Source organism: Microtus ochrogaster, chromosome 15 (genome assembly GCF_000317375.1).
Source record: "Microtus ochrogaster isolate Prairie Vole_2 chromosome 15, MicOch1.0, whole genome shotgun sequence".
NCBI lineage: Eukaryota > Metazoa > Chordata > Mammalia > Rodentia > Cricetidae > Microtus > Microtus ochrogaster.
The window spans coordinates 8657315-8680630 of NC_022017.1; the positions used below are offsets into that span (position 1 = coordinate 8657315).

Here is a 23316-nt window from a genome sequence, read left to right on the forward strand (position 1 = left end):
GACTACTGTAATGTAAGGTGGACTACTGTAATGTAAGGTGGACTACTGTAATGTAAGGTGAACTACTGTAATGTAAGGTGGACTACTGTAATGGAAGGTGGACTACTGTAATGTAAGGTGAACTCCTGTAATGTAAGGTGGACTACTGTAGATTTCAAAGAGGCAGAAGAATGGAATCTGAACGCTTGTACCACAAAAACAAAACAAAAAGATAAAAGAATGAAGGTGGGCTTTACACATTATACAATGTGCGTGTGTGTATCAAAGCATCACAGAACACCTCATTAATATGTACAATTGTTTTGGTAACAGTTAAAACAACCTATAAGATACCACAGTCACTATATCTTAGAAAGCCAGAAATATGGTAGACTTCGGAGTGGAAAAATAGACCACATGCAAAGAAATGTGACCTAGAATGCCACTGAACTCTAACAGCGCAGCTGGGGAAGATCTGCAGCAAAAGTACTTTTCCAAATCAGAATTTCACATCTAGACAAAAGACAGGGTTTCTCTATGTAGCCTTGTTCTGTAGACTCAGGCTGGCCTTGTACTCATAGATCTGCCTCCTTCTGCCTCTGTAGTTCTGGGATTAAAGGCCTGTGCCACACACAGCTCCATAGGCATATTCTTAATAAACATTAGGAAAATACCAGAAGAATCTGCTTAAATTCATGAAAGCTACTAAGGCAGAGGCGAGGAGGCATGGGACTGCTCTTGGAAGCTCTATAATGACTTGGGATTCCACAGTTCTTCTGACACGTGGTTTATCATCATACGCTTAAAACAATCCATTGGTAATGGTGCAAGCATGGCTACAATCACTTTTGAGTATTTTGTGCACCCTAACCAGAACCCAAGCTCATTAGCTGTCATTTCCCATTCTTTCCAAGTCTGTTTTGTTATATTACTTTTTCATTTTTATGAAAAAAATATATAATATGAACTTAACCATTAACATCAAGTATATTGATTCTGTAGTGTAACTATTGTTACTATCTGCAGCCCTTTTATTTTACAACAGATCATTCTATATATCAAACAATTTCCCACTCCCCAACTCACATTAATTCAGTGGTTCTCAACCTTCCTAATGCTGCAACCCTTTAATACAGTTCCTCATGGTGTGCTGACCCCAACCATAAAATTACTCTCTTTGCTACATCATCACTGTAATTTTGCTACTGTTATGAATCATAATGTGAGACAGAAGTTTGCCAATGATGTTGCGACCCACAGTTGAGAACCTTGGGCTTAATTGGTCTGTCTGTGCTTGTTCTGGTGGAAACCACACAGAACTGGGACACTGATCCCACATGCCTGGCGTACTTAGTCACGACTTCCTCAAGGTTCGCAGCTGTGGTCTGCATTAGCACTTTCTCATTTCTAACGGTGCGGTAGCACCCCACTTGAAGTCTACCCTATGTCTCTCCTTGAAGAGCTAGCTGATGCAGATTTCCACAGCAGCCAGGGCATTTGTATATAGTTTCAATAAGGATCCCTTACCAACTATGTGATTTTTTTCAACCATTTTCTTACTCTATGATTTGCCATTTACTGTTGACAATGTCTTTTGATGTGCAAGTTTTAGTTTCATGAAGTTCAGTTTGTCCGGATTCTGTTTGCTTTACTTCTGGTGTACAAGAAGCCTTTGCCTCATGTTTGCTTCTACTTGGTTAGTAGTTTTAGCTCCTTTATGCAACTCATTCATCTATTTTGAACTAGGATATATATGGCAATAGCAGCTGTTTGATTTCTTTTACAAATATAAGTCTAGTTTTCCAAACATCATTTGCTGGAGACAGCCTGAGACTGAGAGACTGGCAGCCTTCCTCAAGAGCTCTCAGCTGTGTGGTAAGGTCCACGCTGGGGTCTCTCCTCTGCTCTCTCGAGCTGCCTGTCTTTAACCAGGAGCACAGGCATACTATCACCAGGAAGTTACTATGAGCACTCTGACTTTGTTGTTCTTTGTCAAGATTATTTTTACCTTTTTGAGTCCCTTTCAGGATGGATTAATCTATTTCCAAAAAAACTAACTGCTGTCACTTTGATAGGGGAAATCTTAAAAAATAAATTTATATATATGTTTGCCTGCATGAATGTCTGTGTGCCAGAAGAGGGCACTGAAGCTCTTGGAACTGGAGTTGTGAGCAGCCATACAGATGCTGGAAACTCAACCTGGATCCTCTGGAAGAGCAGACAATTCTCTTAAGCACTATTTCTCCAGTGCCTATATTGGCACTTGACCTTTTGCCCACTGAACATGGGCTATCCTCCTATTTATTCATGTATCCTTTAAATTCTCAGCAATATTTTATTATTTTCAACATATAAACTTCCAGATTTAGCTAGTTCCTAAGTGTTTTGTTCTTTTGATGTTGTTATAAGTGTGATATTTTCTTAATTTCCCTTTGGGATTGCTCATGATTAATGTATTTAATCAAAAGGACTACCTGGGGATAGCAGAGATGGCTCAGTGGTTACAGCATTTCTTGCTCTCTCAAAGGATTCGAATTTGGTTCCCAGCACACACATGGTAGCCTCTCAGCCATCTCCAGTTCCAGGAGACCCGATACTTTTTATTGACCTCCACTGGCACCAGGCATGCATGTGGTGAACATGTGTGTGTGTGTGTGTGTGTGTGTGTGTGTGTGTGAAGGAAAACCCCCAAACATAAAATTAAAAAAGCACTTAAAAAGCATTAGTTGATTTTCAAATAAGATCTAAGTATTATTCAGTTATCAAAAGGAAACAAATTTTGAGACTTCACCAGAGCTGAAACTCAATGAGAAGGGATAAAATGCATCATTCAAACTATCAGATCCTGACATTAAAACAAAAATACCCTCATACACCTACCATTTTCCATGTGCAGGGTACTGTATGTTGAAGTAAAGGTAAACTAACATCTACCTCTTAACCTAAATGTTCTTATTAAGAATAGAAATATGTTTTAGTATTATTTCACTAGCAAAGGGATTCCTTACATTCTCCTTCATGTACTGGGATTTCAGACACAGAAAGGTCCAGCACAGAAAATGCTCACGGGAAGGACACAGTCAAGATGGGCTGGATGTGAAGAACTTGGTGGGCTGCTGTGAGACAAGGTCTCACCATGCATCCTAGGCTGACTTCAAATTTGCAATCCCCTAATGTACCCTTCATAATCTTTCCTGATGGTGGCTTGCATTTGTAGGAAGCCACTATTCCGAGACTCTAAGAACTGACATTCCAGAATACATTTGCATGACAACAGTCTACATGCAAAACAAGAAGTCAACCAGAAGCAAACAGGGCAAAGTAATAACTTCTGGCTCTGTGACTTATAGTCAGAGAAATGGGCTTTGTCATACAAGCCCAAGCATGCAGCCAGCTTCCATGAAGGAACAGCCCTAAGGAAAAGTTATCTTGGGAACTCTAACCAATTTCCAATCAGATCTCTGGCAGGAAAGGAACCTGCCAGTTCCCCTTCCTTCTGTCTATCACATACAGACTGAATGACTGTAAACACCCAATCTCTCTACCTTCAAAAAACTCCACATGTACCAGAAAGGACACAGAGTTATCTGAACAGGGCCAGAGGAAGACACCAGGAATGGGGGTAGGAAGCCCGGATGTAGATTTCCTAAGCTGTGTTTGGGCAGTATTCTAATGTTCATGCTGGAACGGGTACAGTCTGAACATTCAAAATGCTTACAGAACAGAGATTAAAAATCCAAAGACAGACAGCGTAGAGAAATAGAACAAGAATAAACCAGTGGGAAATGAAATGCAACATAAGAAAGGCTACAGGGACTAGAGAGCAGGCTCAGTGAAGAGCACTGGCTACTTTTCCAGAGGACTGGGTTTAATTCCCAGCACCCACATGGTGGCTCTCAACCACTATAACTCCAATTCCAGAGGACACAACACCCTCTTCTGGCCTCTGTGGGCACTGCACACATATAGTGCCAAGAGATACCTGCAGACAAAACTCCCATACACATGAAAAGAAAAGGCTATAGAAAGCAGTGCTCATCTGCACAGACTCACAGAAATAGCAGACACTAACAGGAAGGACAGCAGAACCTGCAACAGATGTGCAGAGGCGAAGACAGTCTAATGTGAAGGGGAACGCGCATTAGTTTTTTCTGTGGCTGCAAAGCAGGCTACAACAGAAAACTGAGGGTGAGAAGGAAAGTGGGGAAGGAGGAAGAACATACAAAAGATACTGGTGTTCTGACAGAGCCGGGTAAGCCTTAACATTAAAAAAGTCTTTATTTAGCCGGGTGGTGGTGCACGCCTTTAATCTCAGCACTGGGGTAGAGGCAGGCGGATCTCTCTGAGTTCGAGGCCAGCCTGGTCTAAGGAGAGAGTTCCAGGACAGCTTTCAAAGCTACAGAGAAACCCAGTCTCAAGAACATACAAAACAAAAAAACAACAATAACAAAATCATTACTTAAATATTATGAATGTTCAACCTCTAACACCCAAACCAAACACTACCTCCAACAAAACCAATTTGATACTTTTCATGTTGTACATTAACAAAAAATTATTCTTGCAATATTTGTCGTACTAGGTCTGTGTTATTTCATTCCCTACATTTTCTTGTTCTATCCGTCTATCCGCTAATTTCATTTTTCTTTACAGTTTAGTACTGTTCCACAGTGAACCCCACATTTGTTACCTACTGGTCAGCGGAAGGACATTTAGGTTGTTTATGTTTCCTGACTACGTGAATGGAGTGGCAATGCACATGGCAGAGCAAGCGTTTGTACAGCAGAACGTGTGGTTCTCCTGGCATACGCCCAAGAATGGTAGAGCTGGGTGCTATGGTATTTATTTTTGGCTTTTTAAATTTTCCACACTGATTCTTCCAGAAGGTCTTACCAGTTTACAATCTGACCAACAGTGAATGAGGGTTCCCTTTCCCCCACATCTTCTCCAGGATTTGCTGTCATTTTGTTTGATCTTTGTATAGCTGGAAAAGATTCTCTCCTACTTCTGTGGCTTCTTCTTTAACTCGATTGGTTGTTTCTTTAGCTGTGAAAAAGCCTTTTGGTTTTATGAGGACCCACTTGTCAATTGTTGGCCTTAATTCTTGAGCATATAGGATCCTATTCAAAAAGACCTTTTCTATACCTCTATCTTGTAGGTTACCATCTAGTCATTATTCTAGCACTTCCAGTGTTTCAGGTTCAGGTTTTGGTCCACCTGAGTTAGATTTTGTGGAAGGTGATAGATGCAGGTCTGTTTCATTTTTCTGCACCTGGATTGCTAGCTTCCCCAGCACTGTTTTAAAGATGCTTTCTTTATTCCAGTATATGTTTTTGGCAGATTTGTCAAATATTAGATGTCTGTAGTTATGTGTACTCATATGTGGGTCTTCTATTTGTTTACTTAGTCTACATGTAAGCCAGTACCCTATACACTGGTTCTGGCTTTATTACTCAGTAGCATATCCTGAAATTATAACTCCTCTAGCATTGTTCTTCTCACGTTTCCTTTGGCTATCCAGGGTGTTTTATGATTCCACATAAATTTCAGGATAGTTTTTTTTCTGTTTCTGTGCAGAATGACATGAGGATTTTGATTGGACTTGAGGATCTGAACTGGATCTGACCTAAAAGTGTCTTCCCTGAGGACTAACTTCCATAGGCACTGTAAGCTTCCAAGGGAGGGAAGCAACTAATAGCCCTACGTGGATGTGAAGCCTATCAACCACAATAATGGCCCAGCATGGCAAGATAGTCTATAAATCACAAGGACAACCAGATATTTCTAAGGGTACAGCATTGGACTTAAGGCCTGCTCAAGAGGAGAAAACCACACCTGGCGCTGGAAATTACCTAGGGCTACGGGGGCATAAACCTTAGAAGAGAACCTATTCCTACAACTCAATTAGAGCAGAATAATTTCTGATTACACTCTGAATGCTCACACCCATAGCTAGACATAGCTCTAGCTCAGGAATCACTGAAGAACAGCAGAACAATTTTAGAGGCAAAGGAACAGGAAATTTGCTGTGAGGCTGTATCTCCAACAAATGACAGGGAAGCTTTATTGATGAAGACCAACAACATGGCTGCCTAAACAAGACCTCACCAGGTACAGTACCAAGACATTCTAGTGTGCTCTATCCACAGACAAAGAACTATAGGCAACCATGGACTGCTTGTTGAGAGAGGAAATAGTCTTCCCCAGGAATGAACCCCCTTAATCTGTTATCTAATACCAAGTCATCAGCCCTAAAATCAGACATACACAAGTAACAATACTATGTGTGTGTTGAGTGTTGTATGTGGGTAGCAATAGCAATTACAGAAAATGAGGCCAGGAATATGGGAGGGAACAGGGCAAGAACAGACACGGAGGAGTTGGAGGGAAGAAATGAAGGAGAGAAATGATGCAGTTATGTTTTAATTAAAAAATTATCACAAAAATTTAAAGAGCTGGTATAGTACAAATGTCTTCTTTTGTAATTCCACAATTCTTATTCTTTGAAAATCTACTTTAAATATTTTAATACCTAAAACAATTTGATTGACTGTAGATAGAAGGCATTTGTAGGAGATAGGCCTATTTAGTAAGAGGTACCCTGATAGCTTCTAGGCTGCTCAGTTGAGGATATGGAAAGAGTAGCAAGAAGATGGGCTGAGGAGAAACCCTTCAGAGGAGTATTATGACTCATAATAGCAATGAAATAATTTTATGGTTGGGGTCACCACCATATGAGGAATTGAATTTAAGGGTTGCAGCATTAGGAAGGCTGAGAACCACTGCTTTTAGAGGAATATAGCAGGACATATTTTTGCAAGGATAAAGAGTCATTTCTACTTAAAAATTTATCTACAGATCAGGCTGTTGCTTAAGTCCATTAGAAAGTAATTATAAAACATCAAAAGTATTGCAGTAAGCCGGGCGGTGGTGGCGCACGCCTTTAATCCCAGCACTCGGGAGGCAGAGGCAGGCGGATCTCTGTGAGTTCGAGACCAGCCTGGTCTACAAGAGCTAGTTCCAGGACAGGCTCCAAAACCACAGAGAAACCCTGTCTCGGGGGAAAAAAAAAAAAAAAAGTATTGCAGTGACCCTAATATTCATGGCTTTGATAGGCTTATTAAAAATGCCAACTGTCAAAGGAACTGAATTGATTTCACGTGATGCAAATGGCCAATTCCCTCTTTTCCCCAATAAGCACTCAGGTTCTGTCCTCAGAACTTTGTTTTCTTCTGTAAATGCTGTAGCCAGGAAGAAAATTGACAATAAAATAAGTTAAAGGCTTGTTTTCTGTAGTTTCCACTTTATTTTTGACTTTGGAGAGACCATGATACCTGGCCTTACCATAAGATTTTGGAAACATTCACAAATCAATTAAAAAAATAGCAAATAAGAGATAGGTAATATCATCAACTCACACAGAGAAATATAGTAAGTTTGCTTTGACTATGGAAACAGATTACTCACCTGCGCCCACACTCTGAATATTTACCAATATTTTTTAATATTAAGGCAGCTGTTAGTCGGATGTGTTTAGTTATTGGTCCCTCTTTTTCATCCTTAAAAAGAACAGAGAATATAAAAAAAAAGAATAAAGATCTAAATCCACAGGGCCACATCTTTACAGATAAGGGTTTCAAGGAGCACTTACTGTAAAGTCCCGGAAGACAAGGTTCCTTGAGCCTCTCCTAAGAGCCATGAGTGCGGCGCTGGGGTGACTGGCAATGGCCTTCTGTGCTCTAGGAGCTGAGCCTGTGCTCCCTACAGCTGGCTGCCTAAATTGATCAGACAGACAATGTTAACTGCACAGACAGACAACTGTGACCCCACCCCCTTGCCAGCCCACACAAACAGGTCTCTGTTTTAGGGCTTGAATTTTCCAGCCTGTTCTTTACAGGGTTTTACTCTGTGCTCGACCTGGCCTTGAACATTCCATGTCCCTGCCTGAGGCAATACAGAAAGCACTATACACCACGCAGTCCATCAGTTTCAAAGCAAACAACAGGTGTACTGCACAAACCATCTCTAAAGTTCCTATCCCAGGAAAGGAGGCAGTAACAGTAACAACACAGCACCAAAGTTGTAGAGCTCCCATCTTTGAAAGTACTGTGAAGCTATGTGTTAGGGAGGAAACATCAGCAATTTCAGATTACAAAAGAAGCTGACCTGTGGATCAGAACCTGTGTTAAGGACTGTATTCACATACGGTGCTTTCTTAACAGTCTGACTTTCAACCAGTTCTTGTCCACTATTTTCATTAAAGACATAGGGTGGAAGGACTGAGAGACTATAGTATAAACTCCCAATAAAACCACTGCCAGTGCCTGTGGCCAAGCAGAGCAGCTGTAGCGCCTGCTGAGCTGGAAGGCAGCGTGGAAAAGGCACTAGAGGGTGTAGTCTAACAAACTGTGCGTCTTCTGAAACTTGTAATCCAGGGATATTTCTGATGTTTTTAAAATAAATTCTGAATATTAAAAATATAATGTAGAGGGGGCTAGAGAGATGGCTGCTCTTCCAGAGGTCCTGAATTCAATTCCCAGTAACATACCACACCTCCAAAATATATAATCTTCATATGTAAGCCAGAATGTATAGTATGTATATGTTTATATGTGTGCATGTATGTATATAAAGAAATCTCTTTCCCATTGTCAAATACATGTTTAAGCCCTTTAAAAAAAAACCCTAATAGTTCTTCTAATTCACAATGCTTCCTCTGGTGCTATCTGTCTGCCTACTGGTGTCTGTCCAGAGTCAGGGCTGCCTCACAGACCACACAGTGCAATCTCTATGGGAACAGATACCTATGAAGAGGCAGATGAGAGAATGTATGTAGTTTGAACAGAATCTCCTAGCTTGGTAGTGAGAGCTGGGTTAGAACACAGGCTTTGGATTTCCCATATGCTAAGTTTCTTTGTGCTGTTCTCGTGTTTTGCCTAGCTGTTTACTTTTTCAGTGCCCTGACCACTGCAGTGACTGCTTGTTCTTTATGCCCGATAGTAAGGAAACTAATTTTCTTTACTTGGTAGAAGATTTTTGATTTGCCACTTGTCCTGGTTCATCTTGTTTTAATCCTGCAAGCAGAGCATCCTTTGAACAGTGCTTATCCTTAAGGAGAAAAGAAAAAAAAAATATGTTATAACCTTTAATGTAACCGGATGAATTACTAAGCAAATAGCATCAAGAAAGTATACCTGTAAGTGGGTAATAAAAGAAAACCTCTGCCGCTGAAAAGGCTCACAACCTTCCCAAAGACACTGCCCTGGATAGACGTCTTTTCCTCCGTGTTCAGTAGCTGCATGGTAGAACACCTGTGAGGGTGTCTGAAACCACCTAGGAAAAGAGAAGGCAAAAATATCTGACACTCAGATAAATTCTTTAAATCATGTTGATATAATAGATTTTTAAAAATTCTTAAGAAATCTTGGATACAGTTTTTTAAAAAGATTTTATTTTTGATCATGTGTAGCTTGTGTGTGCACACGCACATCTGTGCAGGCACCTGCAGTATCCAGCAGAGGGCACTGGATTCTATTTTTGGCTATTACGTAACTGTGTCTATGTTTGAATAAATTAAAAAGTATTTTTAAAGACTGACTTATGTTTCTGTGTATAAATATTTTGCCTGTACACATGTATATGTGTTATCTGTGTTCTTGGTGCCCCCAGAGGTTAGAAGAGGGTGTTGGATCCCTGGGAACTAGTTACAGATGGTTGTGAGCTGCCGTGTGGGAGCTGGGAAGAAAACCTAAGTCTCTTTTTTAAATGCTGAGCCATCTTTCTAGTCCCGAATCAATTTTTAATGCATATAATATATCCAGCATCTCAAATTAATATCAGTCCAGGATATTGGATATTTAAAAACAGATTTAAAGAAGAATGTAATTACTGAATTAAAAAAGACAATCTTAGTACTCCAAATATCTCACACACATGAAACAAACGCAACTGGAACGCTGTCACAAGGGACATTCTTATTATGTTCAAATTTCACTGAGAGTTTATTACATTACTATCTGAAAATAATTTTTGGGCTGTATAATGATGTTTTGATTAATGACAGATTGCATACATGACTTATAAAAGTATGATGAAACTAAAAACTTCCTATCACCTAAGTGACATTGTAGCCAATTGGTACAGAAGTTGGTATAAACCAATAGTCAGCCACACAAAGGACAATAGTTAATGCATAAAATAAGACATTTGATAATGATAACATATGTAATTGCTTTATCTATTATAATTTTTTCTTTTACTTAGAGCTTTCTTGTGTAGCAGATATAGGCTTCTATAAATACAGGCTCCATGATGCCTGTACGATGAAGAATCATCTAAGTCCCCATGTCTCAGAATGTATCTTGGTTAAGGGATGCCGTTAATATATACTTTAAGTGGAAACGTACTACTTGTGACTTATGAGAAGGACTGAAGTCTTAACCACTTTGCAGAACATAACATAAAACATCTCTGTGATACATGAAGTTGGCAAGTTGCTAATGATGCGAAAAAAGATGGCTAATTTTGAAAATTTTGCTTTGAGAACAGGTCTCACAATGTAGCCCTTGCTGCTCCAAATGGCCATCCTCCTGCCTCTACCTTTTGAATGCTGGACCACACACCACATCTAGCCAAATAGTGTTTCCTTGCATCATTTTTTTTAAGCCTACAGTACCCGGTATTCCCAGGCAGTCTCCCATCCAAGTACTAACCAGGCCTGACCCTACTTAGCTTCCGAGATCAGGCGCATTCAGGGTGGTATGGCCGTAGACCCTTGCATCAATTTTAACTGCTGAGATATATACACAATTGTGTGTAAATGACTTTAAGATAGCAAAGGTCTGTCACCCTACCCATTAAAGGTTGTACTTGGCACTCCTCTCCAGTTCCTTTCCCACCCCTGAGTTGTGCACTGGCTGTGGTAGGTAGTTCAGGATCAAGTTCTAAGGTATCTAGTTCTAACGCAGCCAGTTTCAATGATTGTACAGGTGTGAAGACAGTGAAGGGTCCACACTAATATAATAAATGATCTGAAGTTATAAGTTTAAATGTAATACAGGGGGAAGAGCTGGGCCTGGTGGCACCTACCTGTAATCCCAACACTTAGAAGGCTGCAGGCCAAGGCAAAACTAGGCTACCTAGCAAGTTGCTGTCTCAACACACCCTCCACGCTCCAAAATATAGAGCTAATCTAAAGAATGAAGCAAACGTATATGGACAATACAGATTATGCATTTTTCGGGGAAGGGAATAATCAATGACTAGTTACTGCTTGTTACTATATCTAAAAGAACTTTCCTCACGCCTTCCTTTCTAGCAGTCACCAAGCTGACTCCTCAAATCATAAAAGCATACTCATGTAATGAACCCGGAGATTAGAGAACAGTAAAGAAAACCAAAGTTTCCCGAGATCCAGTTCATTTCCTCTGGCCTTCTCTGTACTCTGCTGACTAGATGCTCGCTATTCCCACCATAATATGCATCTTTAGTCCAATTGTAACAGTGCTTTCTTTAGCATACTGTACTGTCTTCTGCTGAAAACTAGTAGCAGCGACACACATGTCAGTGTGCTCCTTTGGACAGGCTTACATAGTGACATTCTTAAACATTTCGCTTACTGGAAATCTAGTCTTGATATTATTTTTAAAACCACCTGATGATAGATGGCTCTATCTATTTATGATAAATAGATGGGAGCGATAATCACTAGTCATTGTGTCTGGTGATATGAGTAGCAACAGAAACCTCCTATACTTTCACCTCCTATTTTGCTAACTCCTTTCTGTTTGAGACAGTGTCTCACCTCGGAGCTCGGGCTGACCTTGAACAATCCCATGTGCCACCACCCCAGCCCGTCTTACTAATTCTTAATTCTGATATAGTCTCGGGATTCCATGACATGCCACTAAGCTACTGCATCCATTCTCGAGTGATTCACCAGTCAGCACTCATCAGAACTGGCCCACAGTCAATGCTGACTAACTGAGCAGTGTGAACTTGTGAACAATAAATGTCCCAGTTTTTTCTTCCTCTCCAAAGGAGACACATTCCTGACAGAGCTTAGTGCTTCCTCTCTCCCTCCATAGCCTCTTGGAGCTCGGCTACTGTCCCCAGGCTGGCTCTACGATTTGCTAACTGAGTTCTATATTTTCTTTGACTCTCCTATCTTTCCCTTTCTACTAATCACAATGTTTAAGAAAGGTGTAGATGCTAGGGCCATCATGCCCGATGTGCATTATCTTATAGTCAAATGAGACCGCGTAGCTGGCTGCTAAAACCAGGAGTATCAATTATCTTGGTAGAGGGTTAGGCACATTTTTATATCGAGGGTTAGGCACATTTTTATATCCAGTTGTAAGAGTTTAAGATGGGAGGGAGATGAACAAGTCTAATTTCACTGTTAAAATTCCTTATTCCGAAGGTGGAGAGATGGCTGGTTGGTTAAGAGGACACACTGCTATTACAGACAAGTTCAGTTCTCAGTATCCATAGTAGATGGCTTACAGTTGCCTAGCTCCAGCTCTAGGAGAACCAGATGCTGCTGTCCTTGCATAGACTAACATGCATAGACTTGCTAATACATAATTAATTTTCTTTAAACTACAAAAAAAATCAAAGCAGATCTCTACAAGTGGTATATATAGTAAGTTCTAGGCCAGTCAAGGGTATGTGGTAAAACCCAGTCTCAACAAACAAGCAAGCAAACAAAGATTTAGAGACATTAAGATATGTTTATTTGGTTTTTGTTTGTTTGCTTGTTTGTTTTTGAGACAGGGTTTCTCTGTGTAACAGTCCTAGCTGTCCTGGAACTAGTTCTTGTAGACCAGGATGGCCACTAATTAAGAAAATGCTCTACAGGCTTGCCATAGATCGATCTTAGGGAGATATTTTCTTACATGAGGTTCCCTCTTCTCAGATGACTTTAGTTTGTGTTCAGTTGACATAAACTAGCCAGCACAATTGACCCCTTGTCAACATGACACACACCACATCACTGTTAAGCCACCTTTCCTTTCACATCCATTCCTAAGATCTCACATTAAAAACAGATTAACTTTAAAAGTCCCACTCTTTATAAATTCCTTAACATTAAAAACTCAGTCCTGTTAACACGTTCAGTATCTTTAAAAGTCCAATATCTCTTTTAAAAGTTCAAAATCTCTCAACTCTGGGTTTCTGGGGGGAAAAAAAAGTTAAATACGCTCCTATTTCAACATACTTCTGTATTTCAAGAGGGAAGACCCTGGACACAGTAACAATCAGATCAAAGCGAAACCAAACTCCAACATGTAAACAATGAAATGCCCATCCAGGTTCTGGCATCCACTCACAATCTTCTGGACTCTTGTGGTCACTTCTCTAGCTCTGCCCTCTGTGGCACACAGTCTGTCGTCTAAGCTAGGGCAAAGTCCACTCCACTGCTGGTGGTCATCCCAAGGTATTGGAGTCTCTCAAATGCTGGGGTCTTCTGCTGCAACTGGGCTGCACTTTTTCCAATAGCTTCTCATAGGCTCTCCTCATGGCACCAAGCCTCAACTTCTCTGCATGACCCCTTCAGTCCTGGGCCTTCAACTTCCACTGAGGCTGCACCTTCACCAATGGCTGAGTCTCCTGGCTTCTCAAGTGCCAAGCCTCAGCTGCTCTCCATGACTACTTCATGCCTTCAAACCCAGTACCATCTAGGTCACTCTTACACTGTACCAAGCTCAGCTGCCAGCATGAGGTGCAGCCTTGGCCACCTCTGGAACACAGCTTCTGGGTGCTGACCCTGAGGAAACACTTCCCAGGACACTGGGAAGAAGAGCTCAGTGATGCTGTTTTCTTCTTGGTCACTGCTAATGGCTCAGCTGCAGGTAATCAGCATCCCAGTAAAATAAAGGCATTTCTTTAGCACTTCTAGTTTCTTGTTAATCACAGCTGAGTCTTGAGCCCCAGCTGACCAGACACCACAGACTCTTCACACAGAAGGCCTGGTAGAGTCTTTGCTTCCTCTGAAACCTCCCAAGCCGGGTTTCCACCCTCTGCACTGCTCTCAACAGTCTTCTCTTCCAGGCTCCCACAGAACAGCCCACTGAGCTCTCAACACTCAGTGGCTTTTCTAGCTCAAAGTCCCAAAGTCCTTCCACGGGCCCCCAACCCCTGTAACACGGTCAAGTCTGTCACAACTATGCCCACTATAATGGTACCACCTTGTTTTAGTTAGGGTTTCTACTGAGTGATAAAACAGCATGACCAAGACAACTTGGTGAGGAAAGGGTTTATTTCAGCTTACACTTCCAAGTGACAGTCCATCACTAAGAAAGTCAAATCAAGAAACTATCCATGACAGATATACATATACATTCCTAAACATAACCAGTTCCATCCAGATACTTTTTCTTATATGTATGTTTTCAGAGTTGACCATTTCATATTAGAAAACCAATTGGTGTGCTCGTCCCCGAGGAAAACTGCTTCTCTTCCTCTCAGCATTCTTTAGTTGCCTGTAGTTAGTTCTGTGTAGGGTTGGGGCTTATGGGTTTTTGTCCCTTTCACCTGACACGTCTACTGGTGTCATCTATGTTCTCATGTTTGGGCATCATGTTGAGATTTTATAAGATGTAGCTCCTAACATTACAAAGAGACACAATCTCACTACAAACTCCTGGATCCTCTGGCTTTTACTATTTTCCCACCCCTCTTTCTGCAATGTTCTCTGAGTCTTAGGTGCAGGGAGCTGTATGCATATTCTGAGTGGAATAAATGAAGGATCTAAATGAATCTGAATAAAATTCCAGCATGAGTACTCACTTGGTTTCCCAGAAAGAGCAGGCACTGTGCACAACACTGTTCTTGGGAAGTAGCTCACAGCACAGAGTGCTTCTATCTAAATGTTGCTCAGTACACACAGGCACCAGGCACATTCACATCCCCAATTCGCACCCCCACTTTATGCTAAAAAGTGGGCTTCTGAACATCATTTTCCAGAATCACAGAGCTGGGATTTCAAACTAGGTATATATGTTGAACACTAAAGACTGATTTTCTCCTCTAACATAACTTAATATGCAGAAATACATTACTAGGTATAAACTAAGGCATACTTTTATTATCAGTGTCTATGATACTGTAGTTTTTTTCATGTTTGTAAAAATTCTGAAAACAAACTAGGTTTAAGAGATTAGTAATGGCTGATAATTTTTCTGTATTCCATGCATAATTTCCCAAGGAATAAATATTAATAAACTACAGGCTAGATTCCCAACCTAGGAAATTATATTTATAACATTTTAAATATTTAACATTAAAACCATTTTAACCCCAATTAATTTTATGTTATATGAACCTTTTGATATTTGGTAACACAGTAATTGGACTCTTTTGTTTGTTTGTTTTTCTTTAGACAGGTTTCTCTGTAGCTTTGGAACCTGTCCTGGAACTAGCTGTTGTAGACCAAGATGACCTCAAACTCATAGAGATCCGCCTGGCTGCTGGAATTAAAGGTGTGCGCCATCAATGTCCAGCTAATAACTGGGCTCTTTGGAACTTAATGTTGAAAGAATGGAGCCTTGTTCCAAACCAACCCACTCAAGCAGCTGATGCACATCACTACAACAAGTAATAACACTCCTGGTCACTATTTTCTTAGCACAGCGGTGGTGAAGCCTTGGGGAGCATACACTTCCCAAAATAATGCTGCCCATAGAAGCGCTACATGAAATCAGTCTTGCCCTTAGGAAGACTCACTGGCTCTAAATATCAGTCAAATATCACCCAGACTTCCAGTGAGTCTCACTAGTACACATTCTTGCACCCAAACACAAAAGAATATTACTTCTCAGCACCTCAAAGAACTTTCTCTAAAATTGACCACATATTTGGTAACAAAGCAAGCCTCAACACATAAAAAAAAAAAAAAAAGGAATAACCCCCCTGTATCTTATTGTATCACCATGACTTAAAGTTAGAATTCAACACCAACACTAATTTTAGAAAACCTACAAACTCAAGGAAATTGAACAGAGTGCTCAACTGAATCACCCCTGGGTCAAAGAAGAAATAAAGAAATTAAAGACTTCCTAGAATTCAATGAAAATGAATGCACAACATACCCAAATCTATGGAACACTATGAAAGCAGTGCTAAGAGGCAAGTTCATAGCACTAAGTGCCTACATAAAGAAAGTGGAGAAATCTCATGCTAGTGACTTAAGATCACATTGAAAGCTCTGGAACAAAAAGAGAAGACTCACCAGGTAGAGCAGATGACAGGAAATAATCAAACTGAGGGCAGAAATCAATAAAATAGAAACAGAAAATAATACAAAGAATCAATGAAACAAAGAGCTGGTTCTTTGAGAAAAATCAACAAGGTAGACAAACCCTTATGCAAACTAACCAAAAAGCAGAGAGACTACCCAAATTAACAAAATCAGAAATTAAAAGGGGGAAATAACAGACACGGAGGAAATCCAGAGGATCAATAATTAGGTCATACTTTGAAAACCCATATTCAACAAAAATGGAAAATCTAAAAGAAATGAACAAATTTTCTGGATAGGTGCCACATACCAAATTTAAATCAAGACCAGATGAACAATTTAAATAGACCTATAACATGTAAGGAGATAAAAGCAATCATCAATAGCCCCCCTACCAAAAAAAAAGGGCCCAGACACCAATGGTTTTTATGCAGAATTCTACCAGAACCTTCTTCAAAGAAGAGCTAATACCAATACTCCTCATCAACAGAAACAGAAGGAATGTTGCCAAACTCTTTTTATCAGTATACTCTGATATTGAAACAATACAAAGATTCAACCAAGAAAGAGAATTACAGACCAATCTCCCTCATGAACATTGATGCAAAATACTCAATAAAATACTGGCAAACCGAATCCAAGACTTAAACATCAAAAAAAAAAAAAAAAAATCATCCACCATGATCAAGTTGACTTCATTACAGACATGCAGGATGGTTCAACACAGAAAAAATATTAAAAGGAATCCACCATATAAATAAGCTGAAAGAAAAAAAAACTACACGATCATCATTAGATGCTGAAGAAGTCTTTGACAAAATACAACATCCCTTCATGATAAAGGTCTTGTAGAGATCAGGGATACAAGGGACATACCTAAACACAATAAAGGCAATATACAGCAAGCCAACAGTCAACATCAAATTAAATGGAGAGAAACTCAAAACGATACCAATAAAATCAGGAATAAGACAAGGCTGTCCACTATCTCTATATCTATTCAACATAGTACTCGAAGTTCTAGTTAGAACAATAAGACAACAAAAGGAGATCAAGGGGATACAAACTGGAAAGGAAGAAGTCAATCTTTTGCAATTTGCAGATGATATGATAGTATACATAAGTGAGCCCAAAAATTCTATGAGGGAACTCCTACAACTGATAAACAGCTTCAGTAATGCGGCAGGATACAAGATCAACTCAAAAAAAAAAATCAGTAGCGGGCTGGAGAGATGGCTCAGTGGTTAAGAGCATTGCTTGCTCTTCCAAAGGTCCTAAGTTCAATTCCCAGCAACCACATGGTGGCTCACAACCATCTGTAATGAGGTCTGGTGTCCTCTTCTGGCCTGCAGGCATACATGCAGAAAGAATATTGTATACATAATGAGTAAATAAATAAATATTAAAAAAAAATCAGTAAGCCGGGCGGTGGTGGCGCACGCCTTTAATCCCAGCACTCGGGAGGCAGAGGCAGGCGGATCTCTGTGAGTTCGAGACCAGCCTGGTCTACAAGAGCTAGTTCCAGGACAGGCTCCAAAACCACAGAGAAACCCTGACTCGAAAAACAAAAAACAAAAACAAAAACAAACAAACAAAAAAATCAGTAGCCCTCCCAATCCTACTCTTAAATTCTTAAAAAAAAAAAGTTCACAAACAGCTTTAATAGACTACCTACTTTGTCAGTTATTCTTTACCAGAGAACACAGAAAAAGAAAAAAAAATCATAATAAATAGATATAAGTAGACACTAGTGAACAAAGTGTTAAATTAGCTTACTACATAAGCTAAAATAATAACAATACCAATAGTAACAATAATGAAAGCAAGTTCTGAAGGTATAGCCAGGTGGCAGAGCCCTTGTTTAACAAGTACAAGGCCCCAAGTACCATGTCAATAACAGCAAAAAGAGACAGAAAAAAAATATGGTGAGTTTCACTGAATTAAAGAAGTAAGCAGACAATCTGAAGAATTTCTCTGGGACTTATGTCATGATCAAGTACACATAATACAGAAGTAAAAACAATTCCTACCCTTACTAACATGATGAATGTGTTTTATTTTTTCATTGAAAAGAAAACAAACAACAACAACAAAAACCACATTAAATTGATATTATGCACCACTGCTGGGTTGACATTTAAGATTAAGTTTGATAAGCACTGGTTTTGGATGCTATTAATAACCCCCAGGCTTATGATCTTATGAAATTAACAAAACACAATTATCTCTAATAAATAAAAAGAGCTAATAAAAAATTTTAAGCTATGAAAATGGAATCTTGGCTGAGCAGCGCTTGCACACGCCTTTAATCCCAGCACTCAGGAGGCAGAGGCAGGTGGATCTCTGTGTTCGAGGCCAGCCTGATCTACAAGAGTTAGTTCCAGGACAGGCTCCAAAGCTACAGGGAAACCCTGTCTCGAAAAACCAAAACTAACAAATAACAACAACAACAACAAAAAATGGAATCTCTATTCTCTATAAAATGAAAACGACTTTGCCTATTAAACTAAGTGTCCAATGCTTAAAGTTCTCAAATTACTTACTCAAGGCAAAGTGTCTTGGCTCAGCTCTTCTGATAGAAAGAAACAATTTAGCCAGCATCTTAAGGTTTCTTTCAAGTCTAAGAATGCTTTAACTAAGTTCTAGCTCTTTCTCAGCACATGCAAAGACCTACCTTCCAAACCCAGCACCACTAAAGGAACAGAGGGAGTTCAGTCCTGGGGCTAGAAGATGGCTCAGTGAGAGAAAGTGCTTGCTGCACAAAGGCAAGGAGATCTGAAACATTACCACTCAAGAGTGCCCACACATGTGGACCTGAAGGGCTTTCTGGCCAGTCAGCGTAACCAACATGCTGAGCTCCTGGTTCACACATATATACCATGCATGTACTGTGTGTATACATGCACATATACTTGCACGCACACGCACGCACACACACACACAAGCACATATAGACACACTCACACAGTAAGTTCAGTTCTATTTGCTGTTAATATTTGTCACTAAATGTGAAATGGTACAACTTCAAATGATTTTCAAAATTAAAGACAAAATTCATTTCCTAAATCATATTACTTCTAAGCTTTTCGAAAAAATTTACATTTGTTAACTACATTACTTTACAAAACACATTATCAGCCCAGCAGTGGTGACACATGCCTTTAACCTCAGTACTCAGGAGGCAGAAGCAAGAGGACCTCTGTCATTTTAAGGCCAGTCTGATATAAAGAGTGAGTTCCAGGACAGGCTCCAAAGCCACAGAGAAACTCTGTCTCGAAAAAACAAACAAACAAACAAACATGAAAACCAAATCAAACAAAACCAAAAAACACATAATCAAATTTGGTTTTACTTTTCTTTTTTTTATTTTTGTTTTTCAAGACATGGTTTCTCTGTAGCTTTGGTGCCTGTCCTGGAACTAGCTCTTATAGACCAGGCTTGCCTTGAACTCGCAGAGATCCACCTGCTTCTCTGCCTTCCAAGTGCTGGGATTAAAGACACCACCACCCGGCTGGTTTTTCTTTTCTTTGAGATCTATCTTACAATAAATACAGGCTGGCCTCAAAACTATGGTAATCCTATTGCCTCAGCCCCCTAAGTGCTGGGATTACAAGTACTAATAACTAAATACTTCGGGCTATAATGGCTTTTTTCCCAAAATGAGATAGGGTTTTATTATGCAGCCTTGGTTGACCTGGAACTTGCTATGTAGAACAGCTTGGCATCAAACTCAAGACATTCATCCATTTCTGCTTTTTGAGTGCTGAAATTACAAGCTGTACCACTATGCCTGGCTTAAAATCAGGTTATTAACTCATTTTCTTCCAAAATTAACGCTCAGACACATTTCTTACTAGCATTGAACAGTAAAGTTCTTCCGACCACTGACACACATCTTTGAGCTGAAGCATGCCACTTGTTTCCATCTAAGTGTAATTAGCAACACAAAAGACTTTTCATTAAAAGTTACTGGTTTCAGAAAAAGAAATTATAAACTATATAAGATAGGAATGTAAATATGAAAGCACTCTTAAACAAATAACACTTTTGTATAACAAATAAAACAGTCATTTACTTTTTACAAGACTGCCATAGACACATGAAGTTCTGCCCAGGTTTTCTCACGGGATCTGCATGCTGACTGGATGCACTGAGTGGAGAAGGCTGAGAACTGTTAGGCTGGCCCTGCACTTGTACAGCTGCTGAAGGTGGCAGAGGAGTGTTCTGTAGAAAAGGACAAACACAGTTTGTGACTTGACACTGGAAAACAGCATTTTATAGTCTATAAGTTCATTAACACATTTACGCATTTGGAACAAAATTTACATTTTGTAATTTCAAGTTACTGATTATATTTAAAAATAATTTTTATAAAAAAAATTAAGAAGTATGCTTCTTTAAAATATGGAACCAAAGAAGAAAGATTATACATAATGTTATTTCTTGACATCTGTGGGGGCTTGGCTCCAGAATCCTCATGGACATCAAGATCCGTGTACATTTATGTAAACGGCAAAGCAATCGGATATAAATGTGCATGTTTTCTTTATATAGTTTAAGTCATTCCTAAATTATATACAATAATTCAAACAATGTAATACATAAATGCAAATAGTTGCTGCACTGTATTGTTCAGGGTATAATAACAAGAAAAAAAGCACATGTTCAGTAAAGAATCAGAAATTTTCTGATATTTTTGATTCAAGTTAATTTCATTCATGGCTGTGGAACCGACAGACATGGACAACAGACTACATCACTCAAATTAAGACTCTTAAGCAGAAGCAACTAAATATAGTTTTAAATGAAAATGAAGCCATTTGATTAACTTGTGCCCTTCAAGAATAGATCAGATGTAAATTAATGCTTTGAATAATTCTTGTCTTTTAGATTTCATCAGTGATATAATATGAATCAAAGCAAACTTCAGATCTGAGTTAACTGTGATGAATATAACCATGTAAGGAGAGTATCAGAAATATTAAATAATTTGCAAAAAAGTGGCTACTAACTTAATCTTTGCTATTCAGTTACAGTTTGCACTGGTGCAGTTCTGGGGATCTAACCAGGACTTTTCCCATGCTAGGCAAGCGCACTACCACTGACCTACAACCATAATTCTTAGTTATGGTGCTCAGGCTGGCTGGCCTTGAATTGGCCATGTAGACCAGAATGGCTTATAACACAGTCTTTCTGGCACCACCTCGTAGATGCTGAATCAGAGACACAGTCCACCATGCCTGGCAGGGACAGCTTTGATGGTAACAATGACATAAAGTAGACATACAGTCTTCTAAATACAACCTTTGTTATATTCTATACCATATGTTTTTGTCTTTAAGAAACACTAAAGTATCATTTAAAAAAATTAAGTCATACATTTTCTTAAAATACCTTAAATCATGTAAAATTTCTTATAGAAACACTAGCATATCCTTTTCAAGAATTGTTTAAAATTGTAGTACAATTCAGAATATATTTGTTCATTTATTGGTAATATCAGCACAGAATGGCAAATACTGAAAGTACTGTTCTTTTTCTGAGTCCCAACAAAAACATATAAGGCTATAATAGTATAAAATACAAATGCAGAAAATAAAATGCTCAATACTTGGCAGAAATGCAAATAGGACTTGAGTTCTAGGCCTAGCTGAGGCTGTAGCTCAGGGGGCAGAGTGTTTGCCTAGCCTGTAGTCCTGGAGTTGATCTCTCACACAGGAAGCCAAGTGTGGTAGTTTGCTACCCTGCGATGCTGGGAAGCTAATCCAGGGTCTTCCCCATGCTAGCAAGTATTCTACCACTGGGATTACATGTCTGTATTTCTAGCACTTGGGAGTAGAGGCTATGTGATCTGATGTTCAAGGTCATGCACAGCTATGAGTTCCAGACCAGCACGGGTATACAAGAACTTGCCCTTAAAGACAAGGAAAAAAAGCAAACAAACAGAAACAGCAAGGAAACAGAAATGTTTTATTCTAAGCTCCAGGAGGAGGAAGCCTACTCTAGGAAGACAGCTCAAGTTGCTTCTGCGATTGGCTAGCATCTCTGAAATGTAGGAGTGAGAGAATCAAAGTATGAGGGACTGGAGTGCCTCAGACACCAAGGAAAGGGACCTTCCAGCTCCACGGCTCAGGGCTCAGTTGTTCAATCTGCTTTTTAAGGAATTTCACTCTTTGTACGTGCGTGCCTGTGTGCATGCCTAAGGCAGAGGACAATGTTAGGAGTCAGTTCTCTTTACCACCATGTGCTTCAGAGATGGTTTTGTGTGCTGAGCCATCTTGTCAGTCCTCAACCCCAGTGTGTCCTTTTCCAACAGCTTATGTGACCTGGGCAATATTGTTACCTTCATTGATTCTTGATTTTTTTTTCTTTTTTAAGTATAGTTAATACATTCTGACTGATTTTAAACCATACATGGAACACCTAGATTTTCATTCCATGACAACTGTCACTATTACCATTATAATAAAGAAACCCAGAAGAGAAACATGTTTTGAGTTCAGAAGGTAAGATGAACCTACTCCAGATATCTCTGAATGGGTTTATACTCCACATACAGATCAGCCACTGTGGGGAGAAAGACCACAAATGGAGCATGTGAAGTATCAGACAGTTTCTTTCTGAACAGAAAATTATGAATTCAATAATTGAAAAATAAAAGGACTAGTTCTAGCCAAGCATAAATCTCAAGAACGAGGAATTACAGCACACTGAAATTTTCTTAAAGGAAGCATCTGCCAAGGTTAATGAACTTTCCTCATTTAGTCACTACTGCCTTTCAATTGTGAGTCTTACTGACCATCCTGCCCAATGTGTGTACTGACTTTCACAAATGCCAAGACTTTTTTTGATAGTTATGAAAGTCTTATTGGGTTACAGAAAACAGTAACAAGTAACATCGTGTGAGATTCTACTCCCAAATGTTAACAAGGCATATGGCAAGGATGACTGAAGTTAGTCTAAGTTGTGAATTAAAAATGAATAAAAACATATTAGTCAAATGCAATGTGTAGAACATTTTAGTATCCTCTAACAAAAAAGCAAAGACACAAAGGCACAGACAGACTCTCTCTCCCTCTCTCTCTCTCTCTCTCTCT

General features: G+C 39.5%; 1 protein-coding gene and 1 pseudogene across 2 annotated transcripts in view; both read right to left on the reverse strand.

Moving 5' to 3' along the window:
• Window positions 1-23316, reverse strand: part of Arid2 (AT-rich interaction domain 2) — a 133530-nt gene that overhangs the window by 8099 nt on the left and 102115 nt on the right. For both annotated transcript variants that reach the window (XM_005354004.2, XM_026782509.1), the window contains 5 exons: window positions 20295-20443; window positions 9174-9312; window positions 9002-9087; window positions 7631-7754; window positions 7447-7538 (listed from right to left, as the gene is read on the reverse strand). In XM_005354004.2, the coding sequence (XP_005354061.1) occupies window positions 7447-7538; window positions 7631-7754; window positions 9002-9087; window positions 9174-9312; window positions 20295-20443 (590 nt within the window). The remainder of the gene's footprint in view (window positions 1-7446; window positions 7539-7630; window positions 7755-9001; window positions 9088-9173; window positions 9313-20294; window positions 20444-23316) is intronic.
• On the reverse strand, window positions 10643-10751 carry LOC113456756 (annotated as a pseudogene).